Source organism: Chelonoidis abingdonii, chromosome 5, assembly GCF_003597395.2.
Source record: "Chelonoidis abingdonii isolate Lonesome George chromosome 5, CheloAbing_2.0, whole genome shotgun sequence".
In the NCBI taxonomy this organism is placed as follows: domain Eukaryota; kingdom Metazoa; phylum Chordata; order Testudines; family Testudinidae; genus Chelonoidis; species Chelonoidis abingdonii.
This window is the reverse complement of record NC_133773.1, coordinates 112,539,382-112,556,490: the sequence shown is the minus strand read 5'-3', so window position 1 is coordinate 112,556,490 and position 17,109 is coordinate 112,539,382. Positions and strand designations below refer to the sequence as shown.

The 17,109-nt window shown below is 40.0% G+C and overlaps 1 protein-coding gene across 3 annotated transcripts in view; it reads right to left on the bottom strand.

Annotated features, from left to right (window-relative positions):
- KCNIP4 (potassium voltage-gated channel interacting protein 4) overlaps window positions 1–17,109 on the bottom strand; it is an 849,343-nt gene that overhangs the window by 3,457 nt on the left and 828,777 nt on the right. For 2 of the 3 annotated variants that reach the window (XM_075066548.1, XM_032767900.2), the window contains exons 4-7: window positions 10,409–10,479; window positions 5,564–5,671; window positions 4,355–4,459; window positions 197–4,091 (exon numbers count right to left, since the gene is read on the bottom strand). In XM_075066548.1, coding sequence (XP_074922649.1) covers window positions 3,951–4,091; window positions 4,355–4,459; window positions 5,564–5,671; window positions 10,409–10,479 — 425 coding nt within the window. In that variant the 3' untranslated portion in view covers window positions 197–3,950. Of the gene's footprint in view, window positions 1–196; window positions 4,092–4,354; window positions 4,460–5,563; window positions 5,672–10,408; window positions 10,480–17,109 lie in introns of those variants that run through there. The other variant, XM_032767902.2, reaches the window with a different exon arrangement.

Below are 17,109 nucleotides of genomic sequence, written 5' to 3'. Positions count from 1 at the left end.
CTCACCAAAACCAAATCTAAAATGGCATCCCCTCTCGTAGGTACTTCAACTACTTGATGAAGAAATCCATCCGCTATCACATCCAGAAAAATCTGACCCCTATTATTCTTGCAAGCACTCGTCCTCCAGTCTATATCTGGGAAGTTGAAGTCTCCCATGATCACACATTTTCCCTTAGTGTTTACTTCCTTAAAGACATTAAAGAGGTCTCTATCCATATCCAAATCAGATCCTCCACTAAATAAATATAATGATGACGCCTCTCAGCAGTCACATTAAAACTACCCCGTATTGTCCACCTCTCAATACCTAAGAAAATAATTTGGTCATGCATGTGCTTAAGGTTTGGACCAAAGGAAGAGTGAATTTAAGAGTAGAGAGTATCCTATGAAGCGTTCTGTCTCCTAGATCAAGGTAGCTCCAGCTCCGTTTCAACTGTGATCTCTCATGTAATTAGGGCCTAAATTATTCTGGGCTTTCTTAATAGGTTAAAATCCTTGCCTTGAATTCCACCCAAAAGCTTATTGACAATAAACTCTCAGCACAAAACTTCACCTAATAAACTAGCCTATGTTCTTCTCTAGCTCTAGTTTCCAAGTGGTCTTGGCATGTAGCTAATTACCATAAACTAATCTCAAGGTGAGGGTAACTGTAGCAAGGGACACATTGGAGTGAAAATGATGATCTTGTCTCAGCAAGTGCAGTTAGAAGAAAGTGTATTTGTCCATGTCCATAACCTGGGCATCTAGGAGCAATCAAGTGTCTTCTTAAAACCGCATGACTTCTGCAGCCATATTTAACAAACGGCATTTGTACTCTCTCACTGAAGTATATTATATCTGTATAATCATATGGCTCCTTCCCCCAACCAACTTTATCTGTCTTATATGGATTGAATTGCAGCCAATAGAGCCTCCCTCCACTTGATTATTCATTCTACTCAATGAGGTCAGATGTGATAAGCAGTAGTAAAATACTTCATAACAAATCCAACAACAAAACTCGTCTTTATATGATGTTCTAAACAGAATCAATAAATACGAATTACCTACCAGCAAAAAAATGTCTCTACAACTAGACTTGTGATGCTGTGTGGAAAGCTGTCCAAATTTCCTCTTTAATAATAGGATAGCACACCAGTCTTCATAATGGTAGCAAGCCCACTTTTTACCCACTGCACTGTACAGCTGTCCCACTTCTTACAGTCTTTTTTCAGGAAAATGTTGGGCCTGACAGCTAAACATAGGTCTAGCCTGTGTTTTAAAAGCTTCTTTCAACACTCTTTCTCACTTCCGAAATAGGAAATGAACAAGTGAATCTGTTCTTAGTCTTCCTATTCCATCAACATTGTGATGTTGCTTTGTACTTCAACTATAAATCAGTGGCTGTTCGAAATAATTTATTCATTCTGAGCTAATAACAATCAGATATCTTGTTAGACAACTGACGATAGTGCTAGTATAGGGTTTTAGACCAATGCAATTAAATCTAGTGGTATTCTTGGGCTCTCTTTATTATCCGTTATGCAAGACCGCTGATATATTGAAATTGTAATCAGTGCTATTGGCCTGAGAAGTTACAGGGGTTTTTTAAGTTAATAACTACTGTAGAAGACTACTAACTACATTAGTTTCATCTATGTACAATTATCCAACTATAGCTGGGTGGCAAGTGTAGCAAACACAATTACAGTATCAACTCTTAAATTATAGAAAAGTATCAGAATAACTGCATTTCACACTATGCATATTAACTAACATATTAATCTTGGTGATATGGGCTAATACAGACACACACAACCATTTTTAAATAAAACAAGGAGCTGGTACTGGCATTGGCAGCTGAAGGCTGATTTTGATCCTGCTATTCTGAAATAATTGTATTTCAGAAACACACTGTGGAAATGCAGTTACACAGAATAATTTTACAGAAGAGAATTTCTCTCAGTTTTTGGTTCATATATGTATTGTTTTATCTCTAAAATTGATGAATAAAAGATAAGAGTGAACCTATTGCAAGAAGTATAATGAGCAGTGAAAAATTTCATTGTTTAATAATAAAGATAGAATCTATGAAATTAAGTCTGGCTACAATACCGAAGCTAGATGTATACAGTTGGAAATTAAAAAAAAAAAAAAAGATTGTTTGGCCAAGAGTGATTAGATGCTTGACGTGTCATCTTCCATGTTGCCACTTGTAATTTTTAGTGTTGGCCTCAACAAAGTGTCCATATCTAACCCAACCATGCTGATCATTAAGCTCTCTTTTGAGTGATCTGAAGCTCATCAAATGTGGGTTTTAAGGAGTATGGAGAAAAACAAAACACTGAGAATATCTGCTGATAGTCTTGAAAAGCTAAGTTCCAGGCATTGATGCCCAACACCCTAACAGCCCCAGCAAGATGTAGGAGATGAGTTCCCAAATTACTGGGGCCCAAAGTATGTAGGGATTTAAAGGTTGTCACTCATGCTATGAATCAGAGATGGACTATAACTGCCCAGTGCCAACATATGTGATTACTCAGAAACAGCAAAGGCTATAACAGCCTGCTTAAGCCATGAATCATTCTGGAAAATAACCACATTGTAGCCCTTACTGCACAATCTCCTCCATTCCTATAGATGAATTTTCCTACCTATCCGCATCATTGCCATCTTGTCCAGACTCCATCTGTAATTTTATACCCAGACTTATCCAAATCTGTTAGGCACTGAGGAAATAGCAGAATTGGCATTTAATGAGAGGGGGACAGATGAATGCCATCTGCCTACTGGTATCAGTCTGCCTGAGCAGCCTTCCAGACCATACTGAACAAGAGAAGTGACAAGATAAAACCCTACAGCACCCTATATCAGATCTCTCCAGGAACTAAAACTTACTCAGCAACACTGCAAACTTAGGAGTGGATCCACTGCAAAGAACACCATCAACACTATGGTCAATGGTATCCAAAGCTTGTCAGCCACCACGAGAAGTGCTGTTAAGAATAGTAGTACATCATTGACTAGGTCTCTATACCCTTTCACTATCCCCTTGTCTTTGATCCAACAGGAATTTCCCATGGAATACCTAGAGATGCAAGTAAAAAAAAAAAAAAAACAAAAGTCCATACCATCTTTTATATTTCCTGTGCAGCTTTTGAGATACAAGATGTTTATAAATTGTTGTTCATGGATAGACATGTCTTGTTTACCCATTCTGTATTGCTGGCCCCCTTCTCTCATATACCAAAAAGGCAATACATTGACTCTTATTGTTGTTTTTCCTAATATCCTTTCCCGTATCCAAGAAAATCCAAATAGAGCTGGTATGTCCATTGAAATATACTGTACTTTACTGTATTTATTGTTAGACAGAATTGATGGGTTTAGTTTGTTATAGCCATTGACAGTTCTTTTCTCAAGAAAATCAATCTGTGTGGTCTAATCAATTGTTGCTTGCCCTTTTCCCGGTTTGGATCTCAACACTTGATCTAATGTAGTTATGACACCCTCCGTATGTACCATGCTCCTCTAATAGCTTGTAACCTTGTACAATGTACAAATAACAAGTAGCTTTGGTGTTTTCTGCAATTTTATTATGAAAAAAATAATACTTATTTTTATAAGGCTGTCTTGTCTAACTGTAGATAAGTTCTTAAATAATAGCACATTCAGTTATCCCACAGTGAATAAATGTGAGTTCTGGCAGATATGTACCCATCACAAGACTCAAATAAATATTCACATAACAAACAGTTTGTCTACTACATGGTAGCTTTGCACAGGAAGAGAGGATGCAAACACACTAATAGAATAGGTGAACATTAGCTTTTCAAAAACTATCACCTCTATGCATACAAATATTGTATATGTTTGCATATGTAACTGACTGTTTTGTAGAACAGTTTGCCAGAGCCAGTTTTTTGTAAAGGTGCCTAGAAGTGTAAGCTACATCTTTACATCCAAATCCTAATTGGTAATACCATGTGACAACCATTTAGCCAGCTGATGGAAGTAACTAAATAGCTCACATTTATCATTACTTACTTTTTGACAGCTTTCAATGAATTCGTCTATGGTAACTACCCCATCTTTATTCTTGTCCATTTTCTGTCCAGAAAGAATAAGAACATTTGCTTAAATCATGGAAAAATCCTACGTAAAAACACTTACTTTATTTATTACGTATTTCAGAGTTATACTGCAGGCTGGTGGCTACCTAGGTCAGGGTATCATTTTGCTAGACACTAATAAGTACATTACAGTCCCTGCACAGGGAAGATAGAGTCACAAAAATAATAGGATGTGCAAAATTGCCAATCAAAACATGGGATTTTTCTTGTTGACCATCCTTTTTTGTTGTCTTGCCCTACCTGGAAAAATGTTTCCACATGTTGTCTGGGGGCGTCCTCTTTGAGAACAGGATAAGTGCATTTTCCCATCATATCATATATAGCTTTCATAATATCAAGCATTTCCTGAAGAGAAAAACATTTATGTAAATGTTTCTTTTGAGCATTTATACTTTAGAAGAAATATTTAAGACTGTGCCACAGTCACATTGTGATTGAACAACTTCAGGAATGTAATGCACATGGATCACTTTGAAATTTAAATTAGCTACTGCAAGTTCCATACATTCTACAATAGAGAGAAACAGATAAAACATCTTAAGTAACTGAAAACCCTTAAGTAGATGCAAATTTATGTTTCTGAATTTAAATGCTTTATGATATCTAAAAGTCCAATGATATTGTGGAAAGAAAACTCCTGTGGACCAATAAGTGGAAACAAACCAAAAAAAAAATATATGTAGCAGACGGCAATTGGGCAAAGTCACATCGCCTCCCTGTGTGTTTCCCCAGCTTTTGTAAGGTGCTTTGAGATATGTCACTGGAAAGTGCTCTATAAGAATGATTACAAACATGTAATTCATCTCCCAGTATGCTGAATAAAATACTATATTTAAAAAAAAAATGTTGTTGTAATCTTTATGCAGTGTCTTGCTGAAACTGTTAGTACCAGTATAATTTACCGTAAACAGATTAGGAGCCTGATCTTGCAAAAACGTATGTGTATGCTCACTTCACATGTGCGTTGTCCCATTGACTTTGATGAGTAAAGTTCAGCATGTGCCTAGTCTTTGCAGAATAAGGCCCTTTAGGAAATAATAGCATTTTAATACATTCTCTGTTTTAAAAAAAAAAATCTATCCCTGATAATTTTTTGTTAAGTGTTCACTTGCATTTCTGGATACATATTTTTATGTACAAATACCCTACCTAGTTCTTGCAATTCTGTGGCAAATGTAGATACTCAAAGGCATATGCATTGTGCCTCTTCCTTAAGAAATCTGGCCAGCTATGGCATCTATAAATTTGTGGCTAGTTCTTAACTATTTTTTTTAAAGTTTCTATAAAATGCATTTATTTTAACTATTTTAAGTTGGAAAGAAAAAAAGTTATCTACCAAACTCAGTTTTGACAGCAGTTTCTCTAAAGCCACGTTCCTTTCAAACCAAACTCTAAGGGACACATACATGCTGTGGTTTCAGTTATTGTGGCTACAAAATGAATTCTTACCTCTTTAGTTATGTATCCATCCTTATTTATATCATACAAATTAAAAGCCCAGCTGAGTTTTTCTTGTACTGTCCCTCGGAGTAAAATTGAGAGACCCGTAATGAAGTCCTAGAAAGAAAATAAAAAAATCTAGTGTATTACAGAAGTACGAATTAAAAAGGAAACAGAACTATCTACCGTCGTTCTTGTAGAGTATATGAGTGCGAAGGGAGGATTCCAGCTCCAACCATGCGGTAAAAAGGAACTGACGGCATGGCGCGTTGCCCTGCATGGCCTTTTATAACCTCGCATGGAGTATATGATGACACAAGGCGGCCATGCAGGTCAATGGACACAGCTGCTGAAAAACTTCCAGCTCTGGTGCATGGTGCACAAGTGCATCCACCTTTGGAATTCATATAGGGACCATCACTCTAAGATGAACCAATCACTCGCACCTTTTATGAGTCCTACACTCATTTAAAGCTTTGTGGGGGGAGGGGTCCACATAAACTCGACTTGAACCTCGGTCAGAGCTGCAGAAATCCAAATTGAAAGAATTCTAAAGATTTACCGCATGCACATTTTTTTCTGGCCACTTCAGACTTGTTTACAGATACATTGTTAAGGAGCTGAAGGAAGGCGCACACTTCTTTTGCCGGATTGGGTTTAAGGCTTTGAGAAAGAAAGGCTATAGCCTGGTGCCTTGCCTTTGGGAGATGAGCCATGGCTATGAGGCAAATCCAAAGTCAGATCAGGGCTGCTCACTCAGCTGTGACTCAGACAAAATGGGCCCTAATGCTGCACAAAATTATGCATGTATTTAATTTCAAGCATGCAGGTAGTCCCACTGAGTTCAAAGTGACAACTCAAAGGCTTAAAATTTAAGCATCTACATAAACCTTTGCAAGCCTGGGGCTCAAATGGAGTGTAATATATAGGTATGCCATATCCTCATTCCTCACTGCAGCTGTTGGTTGAAAAATGGAGTGAAAATGCCTAAAAAAAGTTGGAGCATAGGATTGCTTTCTCCCTTCTCCACAATTCCAGCAAATCCATGTTTTTTTTATTATATTCCTACAAATGAGGTTGGTACAGGAGAACATAACGGAAAGGAAATTGCACTTCTGGCTCTTCCTGTACCAATCCAGACAGCCTATTTACATAAAAGCCCATGTGATTTGTTCTTGATATAATGAGGTTATAGATAGAGAGCATTTTAGGAGTAAATAAAATTTACTACAACTACTAAGGAAACAGCTGGTGACAAACCAGTATTTATGCCCCAGCTTTCTAGAGCTTTTCCTCTCTGTTTTCTTTTACTGGCTGGAGGACAGAAATACCTACACTATGGTATAGAAAAAAAACTTTATGAGTAAGAAAAATTATTCCATCTAGAATCATTTCTTCACATTGCCTAATGAATCTACATGCTGTCTATAGTTAACTACTGGGTAATATGTTTAGAAATGTTTTACACTATCTTAAAGAATAAAAAGAAGTACTTAGGTATTCATATCTTGCAGTTAGTTTGTAGGTATTATGCTGCTACATATTAAAAGAATGTTGGGCCAGTTTCCATTAACCACAATAAAGCTACTCTGCATTTAACACCAGTATAAATAAGATCTGGATCACTCTACCTAGGTTATTACTGTACAAAATTGAACCTGAAAACCTATGCTGGAAATGAACAAAACAGAACCTCATTTTTGTTTTTCTGTTTTCTTTTTTCAAAGCCCTTAGTATACATAGGGCTTCACTTAGGTGTGTTCAAATCCCCTAGAACAGAGGTTCTCAAACTCCGCGAGCTCCATTCAGGTGGTCCATAGATAGTTCCCTCTAAGGTGTGCACCTGGGCAGCTGCACACAAGAAAATAAAGGGCCATCCACCTAGTTAGCAGGCATGGCTCTCAAAGGCCAGCACCTCACCTTACACATGCGTCTTCTCCAGGGTCCAAGCACCTAATTAGTTTGGAATTTGGGACGTGCAGGGCTGCAGCGGCCAGAGAAAGAGGCGACTTTCCCCAACTCCAAGGCTGTGGCAGCTGGGGAGAGACGGCCCTCCTTCCTAGTCTCAGCTCTGTGGCTACTGTGGTGGGGGATAGGGAGAGATGCCCCTCCTTTCCAGCCTCAGCTCAGGGGCTGCTGCAGCAGGGGACAGATAGTGCATCCATCGCATTAGAAAGGTCAGACTACTGGTATTAAAATATGAGTTGTGGGCTTTTATTTGTAGAACAAATGTTAACTATTAATTATAATTTTTTTTAATATAGCACTTTTATCCAATGCGATTTACAATAGTTAGCTAATGGTACAAACAACATTTGGAAAGGTCATTAAGTGGTCCGCCGAGACACTCAGCAATTTTCAAGTGGTCTGCGGAAAAGGGGTGGAGGAGTGTTTAGCCAATTATCTCTATCTTTGCCTGGTTAGACGCAACTAAATATTTGAGCCCAGGAAAGAAAACAAAACATTTAATAGTTAACCACTGCCCTAGAAACTATAACAGAATAAGGTCAAACATGCCCTGCCTTTTTTAGGGATTATTTCACACATGCTGAAAAAAACAACACAATGACATGGGAAAGATGCAGGAGCTCCTTTTGCTGTGACTTTTTTCAGTAACAGACAATAAAAGCAGAAATGTGGCTAGAAAATTGGTGCAAACAATTCTTTGCCAAGGTTGCTTCTGTTGAATAATATATGCTAATATTATATGTATTATCCATACCATATTAGTATACATTAAGCACAAATAGCATTAAGCACAAATATTATAGCAGTTATATTGCCTAAATTGGCTTTGTTTTCTTTATATAATCAACCCTGCTCACTTATGTTAAACCTGTGGAACTCATTGCCAGGGGATGTTGTGAAGGCCAAAAAAAAAAAAAAACAGTTTCAAAAGTGAATTGGGTAAATTCATGGGGGATAGGTCGACCAATAGCTATTGGCCAAGATGGTCAGGGTCAAAATCTCTTTCTCTGGATATCCCTAAACCTCTAATTGCCAGAAACTGGGAGTGGATGACAGGAGACAGATCACTCTATAACAGCCCTGTTCTGTTCATTCCTTCTGAAGCATATGGCATTGGATACTGTTGGGAGACAGGCTCCTGGGCTAAACAGACCATTGGTCTGACCCAGCATAGCCATTTTTATATTCTTCCCTTGCATTCACTGAAGTAAGTTTGTTTTCAGCAATAGGTAAATTGTCAAGATCAGGACAGATGAGTGCTTTACCATAGTAACAGAAAGGGAATTGCTCTCACAAGCCTGTACAGGAATGTCCCAAAGGAAGAGGACAAGACATCTGATTGTTCTACTCTAGTACAAACCTAGGAGGTGCCTTCATGGGCTTTGGTACCTAAAATACATGTAATCAGAACAAAGAGACAAGTGATACACCATTGTACCAGAAAAACAAGTTAGAAAGCTGATCAGTTCAATCTAGTTTCATAGATGTACATAGTACTTGTTACTTGTGAACAGGTAGGGTATAAAAAGATGGCTGGGGTGTAACTTGGGGAATTTGCCTTTTGTGATGTAAATGTAACAATGCAGCATGAGAAAGCTTCCCAGAGACTAGTATCATATAGAACCTATTTCCTGTACAATATTATTATTATTGGCTTATAGCAATAAACCTGACTGACATGGGTTATTTGGTCTCGAGTATATTTCATAACGAACCAAAGTGTGATCAAGCAAATGACTATGCACCATCAAAACCTCTTCTGTTGTCAGTTTGAGGAGAAAGGAGGAGCAACCCATCAGATATGGATTAAGGCCCTCATTCTGCTATTGGCACTGAACAGAGCCTCCTTGACTTCAGTTGGCAGAGGTCCACCTCATGGATCCAGACGCAGAATAAGGGCCCATGTGTTTTCAAATAAACCTAAAGCCTAAACAAAATCTTATTGCTGTTTTCTTTTTAAATATAGCAAAACCCCAATGAATTTGGTTTTTACACACAGTAGTCACAGAACTCGTGCGTAGCAAAGGCACCTGCTTCCATGTTGTTCAGATTACAAGTATGCATCAATAATAAAAGGGTGAAAATACTTGTAAAATTGTCCTGTGTAATCACGCATCATTGCCAGACTCTTGAGAGAAATTATTCTCTTACAAACTACACGTGAGAAATTTCAGACAAATTTAAAATTGGGCTTGTTTTAGCTAGTCATGACCTTAACAGTGAAGAGAATAGCAGCTCTCCATGATGGACATGACATAAAATAAATATATTCTTTAGAGGTGAATTGAAAGGCTTTTTGAATTCCATGACCTAACATCATGTTTCTCGTTCAATATTTGATGACACACATCACTACTGCAAAAAACACACCAGGGAGTTGTGCTCTTTACCATGCTATTAATGATGTCATCTGCTGTGGCAGGCCAAGTGCAAGAACCCTGAAATCATGTCTCGGCATTCAAATGGAGGAAGAGCTTATTTCAAATGCTTATGTCATACAGTACATTTGCCATGAAGGCACATTTTCTAAATGTAAAACTTGCTCCTGGAAACTACTTGTGCATGTGACTAATCCTTATTTATTTGAGTAGTCCCATTAATTTCAGTTGGAGTTGAGAGCACTTGTCATCCCACAGGAGGCACTCAGCAAGATCATATGTTCTTATATGTCACTTGCATCTAATTCAGGTTGCCTTTTAAACGAACATTACATCAGCAGCACAGTTTGAGTTACAATGCTGAGAGATGCAGCTATAAAATAATAATGGCTATTGCCAATGCATTGAAAAAACTTGAAATCTGGACCACAGCTAAAAAAGCAAAGTTGGTGAGCAACAGAGGCACATACATTCAGTCCTACAGTTAAAAACTGATAAAAGCACTTACCTCAAAACTCACAGATCCATTGTGATCAGTGTCAAATGCATTAAAGAGAAAATGTGCATAGGTTGTAGAATCTAAAATTTAAAAACAGAAAGAGTGTTCCTTAGTAAGTGCATTTTAAAAAATTACCTGGTACCCTAACACATATTTTCTTTAATTTTCTTCAATGAAAATTTTTAGCCAGGGCTAAATTTGAACTCCAACCTTAATCAGGTTTCTCTTTTTGCAGGAACAAAATTGTAATTAATTACAGCCTCAAAAATAGAGGCCTATGTTCTAAAAAAAATCTATCCTTATGTACTCTCATCATCATTACTACCTGGAAGGGATCATTCACTGTCATATGACTTTATTGTGACTATTATAATACGCTCAGTATTTACAAAACGGTCTGCATTTGCTCAGGGCTCTGCTCATCAGATAAGGGACCATAACGAGTTCTGTAACCTGAGCTGCAGAAGATGATATTCATTTGTTCACTTTTAAGGAAGAAACGAAGCACAACTGTCAATGCATTTGGTGGATTATTTTTATTTTGAAGGGAACCATGTTACCCAATTTGTAACTGAACTTGCCAGCAGGCGTCTACATGAATGAGAACTGGAGATGGACACTGATTGTCTGGTGTCATCAGTAAAAAAATATGACTGAACATTCAAACAAGTGATCCATTTATTAAATAACTATTTTATTCTCCCTGAGTATAGTGGATACTGCTATAGTGACGTACTTGAAAAAATAAATGAAGAACACAATAAAAATGTGCCAAACCTCTAAATCAGGGATCTCAAATCACCACGAGGGCCACATTAGGAATAGTACATTGTCCCAAGGGCTGCATCACTGACATTTTTTCATATAAAGGTACAAAAGCCCCCGGCCCTCTGCCCACAGCCCCCTTCCATGAGGCCCCACCCCTTCCCCGCCTCTTCCCACCCCTTCCCCGCTCCATTCCAACCCTTTCCCCAAATCCCCGCCCTTGCACTGCCTCTTCTCCACCTCCTCCCCTGAGCGCATGGTTCCCTGCTCCTCCCCTTTCCCTCCTGCACTGTTTGAACATATGTTACTAAGCGGTGCCACACAACTGTTCGGCAGTGGGAAGCATCTGGAGGTAGGCAGAGGAGCTGGGACGCAGCGTGCTAGGGGAAAGAAGGGGCGGCAGGTGAGGGAAGCTTGGCGGCCACAGCAAATAACTCTGCGGGCCGCCGTGCGTTTGAGACCCCTGCTCTAAATATTTACATATGGCTGTCTCTCATTAGGGACTGCATAAGCTAAAAAGTGAAGATTGTTTTATCTGGAGGATTTTCTGTGGTATTTGTCATCATAGCACCTGAGCACAAATAGTAAGGAATTTCTCCTGACAACTCTCTTGTAACATAGGGTAATATCTTCCTCTTTTTCTCAATGCAGAACTGAGGCACAAAGAGCTATGGGTATGTCTACACTACGAAATTAGGTTGAATTTATAGAAGTCAGTTTTTTAGAAATAATTTTTATACAGTTGATTGTGCGTGTCCCCACACAAAATGCTCTAAGTGCATTAAGTCAGCGGGTCCACAGTACGGAGGTTAGCATTGACTTCCGGAGTGTTGCAATGTGGGTAGCTGTGGGTAGCTATCCCACAGTTCCCGCATTCTCTGCTGCCCATTGGAATTCTGGGTTGAGATCCCAATGTCTGAGGGGGCAAAAACAGTGTCGCGGGTGGTTCTGGGTACGTATTGTCAGGCCCCCCTCTCCCTCCCTTCCTCCCTCCCTCCGTGAAAGCAACGGCAGACAATCGTTTTATGCCTTTTTTCCTGGGTTACCTGAGCAGACGCTATACCACGGCAAGCATGGAGCCCGCTCAGCTCACTGTATGTCTCCTGGGTGCTGGCAGACGTGGGACTGCATTGCTACACAGCAGCAGCTCATTGCCTTTTGGCAGCAGATGGTGCATTACGATTGGTAGCCATCGTCGTCGTATTCCTGGGTGCTCTTTTAGCCGACCTCGGTGAGGTCAGTCAGGGACGTCTGGCCTGGGCAGACATGGGAGTGACTCAGACAGGTCATTCCCATCTTCTGCCGAGCACCCAGAAGATGAAGATGGCTAGCAGTCGTACTGCACCCTCTGCTACCAGCCTAAGATGAAAAAGATAGATGGAGTGGATCAAAACAAGAAATTGACCTGATTTGTTTTGTGAAATCAACAGTCTGTTAAACCCAGGGTTCTGAGTTCAATCCTTGACGGGGCTATTCTGTGTGACAGTTGTTTGTGTTTCTCCTTGATGCAAAGCCACCCATTTTGTTGATTTTAATTCCCTGGAAGCCATGTCCTCAGTCACCCCTCCCTCCATCAGAGCAATGGCAGACAATTGTTTTGTGCCTTTTTTCAGCGCAGCTGCTATAGCACTGGGATCATGGAGTCCACTCAGATCACTGCGGCAATTATGAGCACTGTAAACACCACGCACATTATCCTGGAGTATATGTAGAACCAGAAGCTGCAAAAGCAAAACCAGGCAAGGAGGCGACAGCAGTGTGGTGACAAGAGTGATGAGGACATAGACATGGACATAGACTTCTCACAAAGTACGGACCGGGCAATGTGCCCTGGCAATGTGCACATCATGCTGATGAGCTCTGCATGAGCTCTGCATGGTCACCTGTGCTGATCAGCTGGCCAAACAGGAAATTAAATTCAAAAGTTTGCAGGCCTTTCCTGTCTACTTGGCCAGTGCATCTGAGTTGAGAGCACTGTCCAGAGCAGTCACAATGGAACACTCTGGGATAGCTCCTGGAGGCCAATACCGTCAAATTGCATGCACACTACCCCAAATTTGACCTGGCAAGGCCGATTTCAACGCTAATCCCCTTGTCGGAGGTGGAGTAAAGAAATCGATTTAAAGAGCCCTTTAAGTCGAAAAAAAGGGCTTCATCATGTAGACAGGTCCAGGGTTAAATCGAGGTAACACTACTAAATTTGACCTAAAATCGTAGTGTAGACCAGGCCTAAGAAGTCTCTTTTTAAGAGGCGAGAGCATCTGCAGCAAAAAAAACCCCCAAAAACAGATGACATGTGACCCAGCTTATCAGAGTCCTAGTCTAATGCTTTAACCACAACACCAGCCTTCCTCTCTCTGAGCTCCCAAGAGTTCTCCTCTGGATTTCCGTTCCCACCCTAACACACCCAAAACCTGACCCAACACCCATGCAAGTTAATACTGCCTGAGGTATTATTTACTTGTCCTACTTTCCTCTCCACACTTTATATATGTAATCCCTCCCTGCTTTATGTATTTGTATTGGCTTGTCTATAGTGCTTATTACCCTAATAACTAACTACCTCACAAACTTGAATTAACTTTAGTCTCAGAAAATCCTTGTGAGGCAAGGAAATATTATTTTATAGATGAGGAACTGAGGCAAAGAGAGATTCAAGCTAATTGCCCAAGGTCATGCAGGGAAAACCAAAGATGAACTTATCTTAGGAGTTCCTTTGGGAGAAGGGATGGTCCTACCTGAAGGTAAAAAATTTCTGCGGCCTCATTGTGGCAGGTGCAGCTCACTAACTCTAGCCTGGATGATCTAATACTTAGTCCTGCCTTATGTGCAGGGTCATGGATTAGAAGAACTCTTGAGGTCCCTTCCAGTCCTCCAATTCTGTGAAAGTTACCCTCTACACTATTCTGTTACCCTCCTGTTTCATCACCTTCCACATCATATCACATTAGAATTTGTACTCCATGTCACAACTTCTGGCGTTAGTGCCAGCACTCCTGAGTGGCATGCTTACAGAACAACGCAAGGTCTTATCAGGGAGCAACCTTGTTACTGCCTGAGAAGTCCTTTGTTGTCTAGCAGGATCTACAGGGGACTAAAGCATTGACTCCTGTGTACACTATTTGCCAGCCCTAGTGACCCGATTCAAAGGAGGTCATGACCCACTTTGGCATCCTGATCCACAGTTTCAGAACCACTGCTCTAGGCTGTATCATGCCCTCCTAATGGAGGCAAAATTCCCATTTTGAACTTAAAAAAACCCAAACCAAAACCCATGACTTTTATCTGAATAAGGACTGCAAATAGTCTTAGTCCTTATTACAGTATATTAATTTGGTATTATATACATTAATTATTGTAGGAGCAAACCCTGCACTGTTTGAACATATGTTGCTAAGGCATTTTCATTGAATTCAAAAAGAAAATACTGTTGAGACGTAGACGATCACAACACTGGATGGATGGCTAAGTACCAACCACCAGTCAAATCCCCATTTTAATTTATAATTTCTTTATTATTTCTGGTATTTGAAGTTTGACGACTCCAATATCGATCTGAAATTTTAATACACAAAATTTCTGGAATGCATTGAGAGAAGATTTGTTGTGTTGTGGACGGTGGTATGGGAACTGTCTACAGTAACATACGCTTATTACAGAATTATAATTCAATGTACACTGATTATTTAATACATTTTCTCACTATCATGGTAAAGTGTTCCTGTTTATTTACTGTCTCTTTAGAGTGAATCTAAATATGTTAAGACACGATTTTCTATTGTTTCCTGCCTTGTTCAGACCATGCATGGCTGAAGGGATACAATTCAATTTTTAATTCTCATTTGTATCATGATGTATGAATAAAAATAATCCATGTTTTCACAATCTTTTCTTTAGAGTGATCTGTTTGTATATTTAAAAATATTCTTTAGGTCACTGTTCCTGCAGTCTTTGTGCAGGTAAAGTGCCCACTGAGGATGACTGGAATTTTGCCTGAAAAAAAGACTTCAGAATGAGGTATTTTAGTGTTTTAAGTAGAGCTACTTAATGTGATCTCTTTCCCACTAAATCGTGAATGTTATTCACTGCAGACAGAGCTTGACTTTTTAATGAAATACAGTTTCTCTTCAATGCCTAGGAATCATAACTAGTAGGATACATTAACATTTTGGCAGGCTGCAGCAGGGACAGCTATAAAGTCATAATTTGTTTGAGATTCATATCATGTACCTTCAAGCATCTTAAATATATGCTTTATTGAAGACAAACAGAAGTGGTAGCGACTATGCACCCACCAGCATCCCACTAAACATCAAGGGGAAACAATTTAATAATGGCCCAGTGAATCCACTGTTATTTGTGACCAGAAAGGTTAGAGATCAAGTCCTAAATTATATTTTGGGGGGTATGTAAACACATCAGTTGAATTGAACATTGAATGCTGGGAGGCAGTGTGCCCCTTTCCCAGATACTGCAATGATTTTCCTACATGCTACAGAATTTAATGCAGCTACCTTAAATGGGTGCTTTTATAATGTAAAAAGCTTTTCTGAAAGCTATTTCTGCCTTATAAAACATGTTCATTTTACTGTACATCATCTATTTGTTATTCGGAACCCAAATCACTCTCTTGTCCCCTTTCTACCCCTCCTTCCCACTTCTCCTGCACTTTAATAAAATGACTTGCCTGGTAACATGTGAAACTAATGTCCTGAGGGCTGGTGGAAGTCGCTTGATTACCATACAAAGGAAATGCTACACCACAGTTGGCTTCCTCAAATGGAATAGGCAGATCCAACAAGAAATAGTCTCATTTTTTGTATTGTTTACACTATATGAACTGCTGATGCACATAGCTACATACAGTACAGGAATCATGATTCTAGGTGCATACCACACCTGTTTCTTTCTAGTTAGCTAATCTACAATAACTCCTCACTTAAAGTCATCCCAGTTAACGTCGTTTCCTTGTTACGTTGCTGATCAGTTAGGGAACATGCTCGTTTAAAGTTGTGTAATGCTCCCTTCTAACATCATTTGGCAGCTGCCTGCTTTGCCACTGCTTGCAGGAAGAGCAGCCCGCTGCAGCTAGCTGGTGGGGTCTTGTAAGCAAGGTGGACCAGCAGCCCTGTTATCAGCTCTCCCTATCAGCTCCCCGCTCTCCTAAGTTCCCTGTGCTGCAGCCGCCCAGCAGGCTATCAATTGCAGGCTACCAATTGCTAGCAGTTCAGCTGTCCCTCCCCACACTGCCATGTGCTGCTTCTGCCCTCTGCCTTGGAGCAGCTCCCAGAGATTCTTGCTTGCTGTGCAGGGAGGTAAGGGGGAGGGGGGGGCTAATGTCAGGGTGTCCCCATCCCCCCTGCTCCTGCACCCCACTTACTCCTTCTCCATATAGAGCAGGGAGGTGACATGTAAGGAGAGAGACACAGAGAGCTTGGGGCAGCAGTTGCTGTCTCAACTTCCTGATCCACTTAAAAAGACAATGCACTTAAGAGTGGGTCAGCTTACTTAAAGGGGCAGTGTGCATTTCTCTCACTCCCACACACAAGGTGTGTGTCTGTCTCTGTCTGCTCTGCTGTCTCCCCTCCCTTGTGTTCATGCTGCCTTGTGTGAGAGGCTACATTAATAACAATGTGTTAACCCTTGAGGGCTCAGCCAAGTGCTAGTTCATCATTTAGCAGCAAGGCATTCCCTGAGAAATATCCCTCCCTCCTTCACCCTCTAACTTCACCACCTCAACCAAGCTTCACAATCATCATAGCTGTGTACAGTATTAAATTGTTTAAAAAGTATACTGTGTGTATATCTATAATAATATATAGATGTGTATACTGTGTGTATATCTATATAATATATAGTTTTTTGTCTGGTGAAAAAAAAAATTCTCTGGAACCTAACCCCCCCCTCTGCAGTGTGGGATGCAGGTCACTTGCTGGGATCATCGA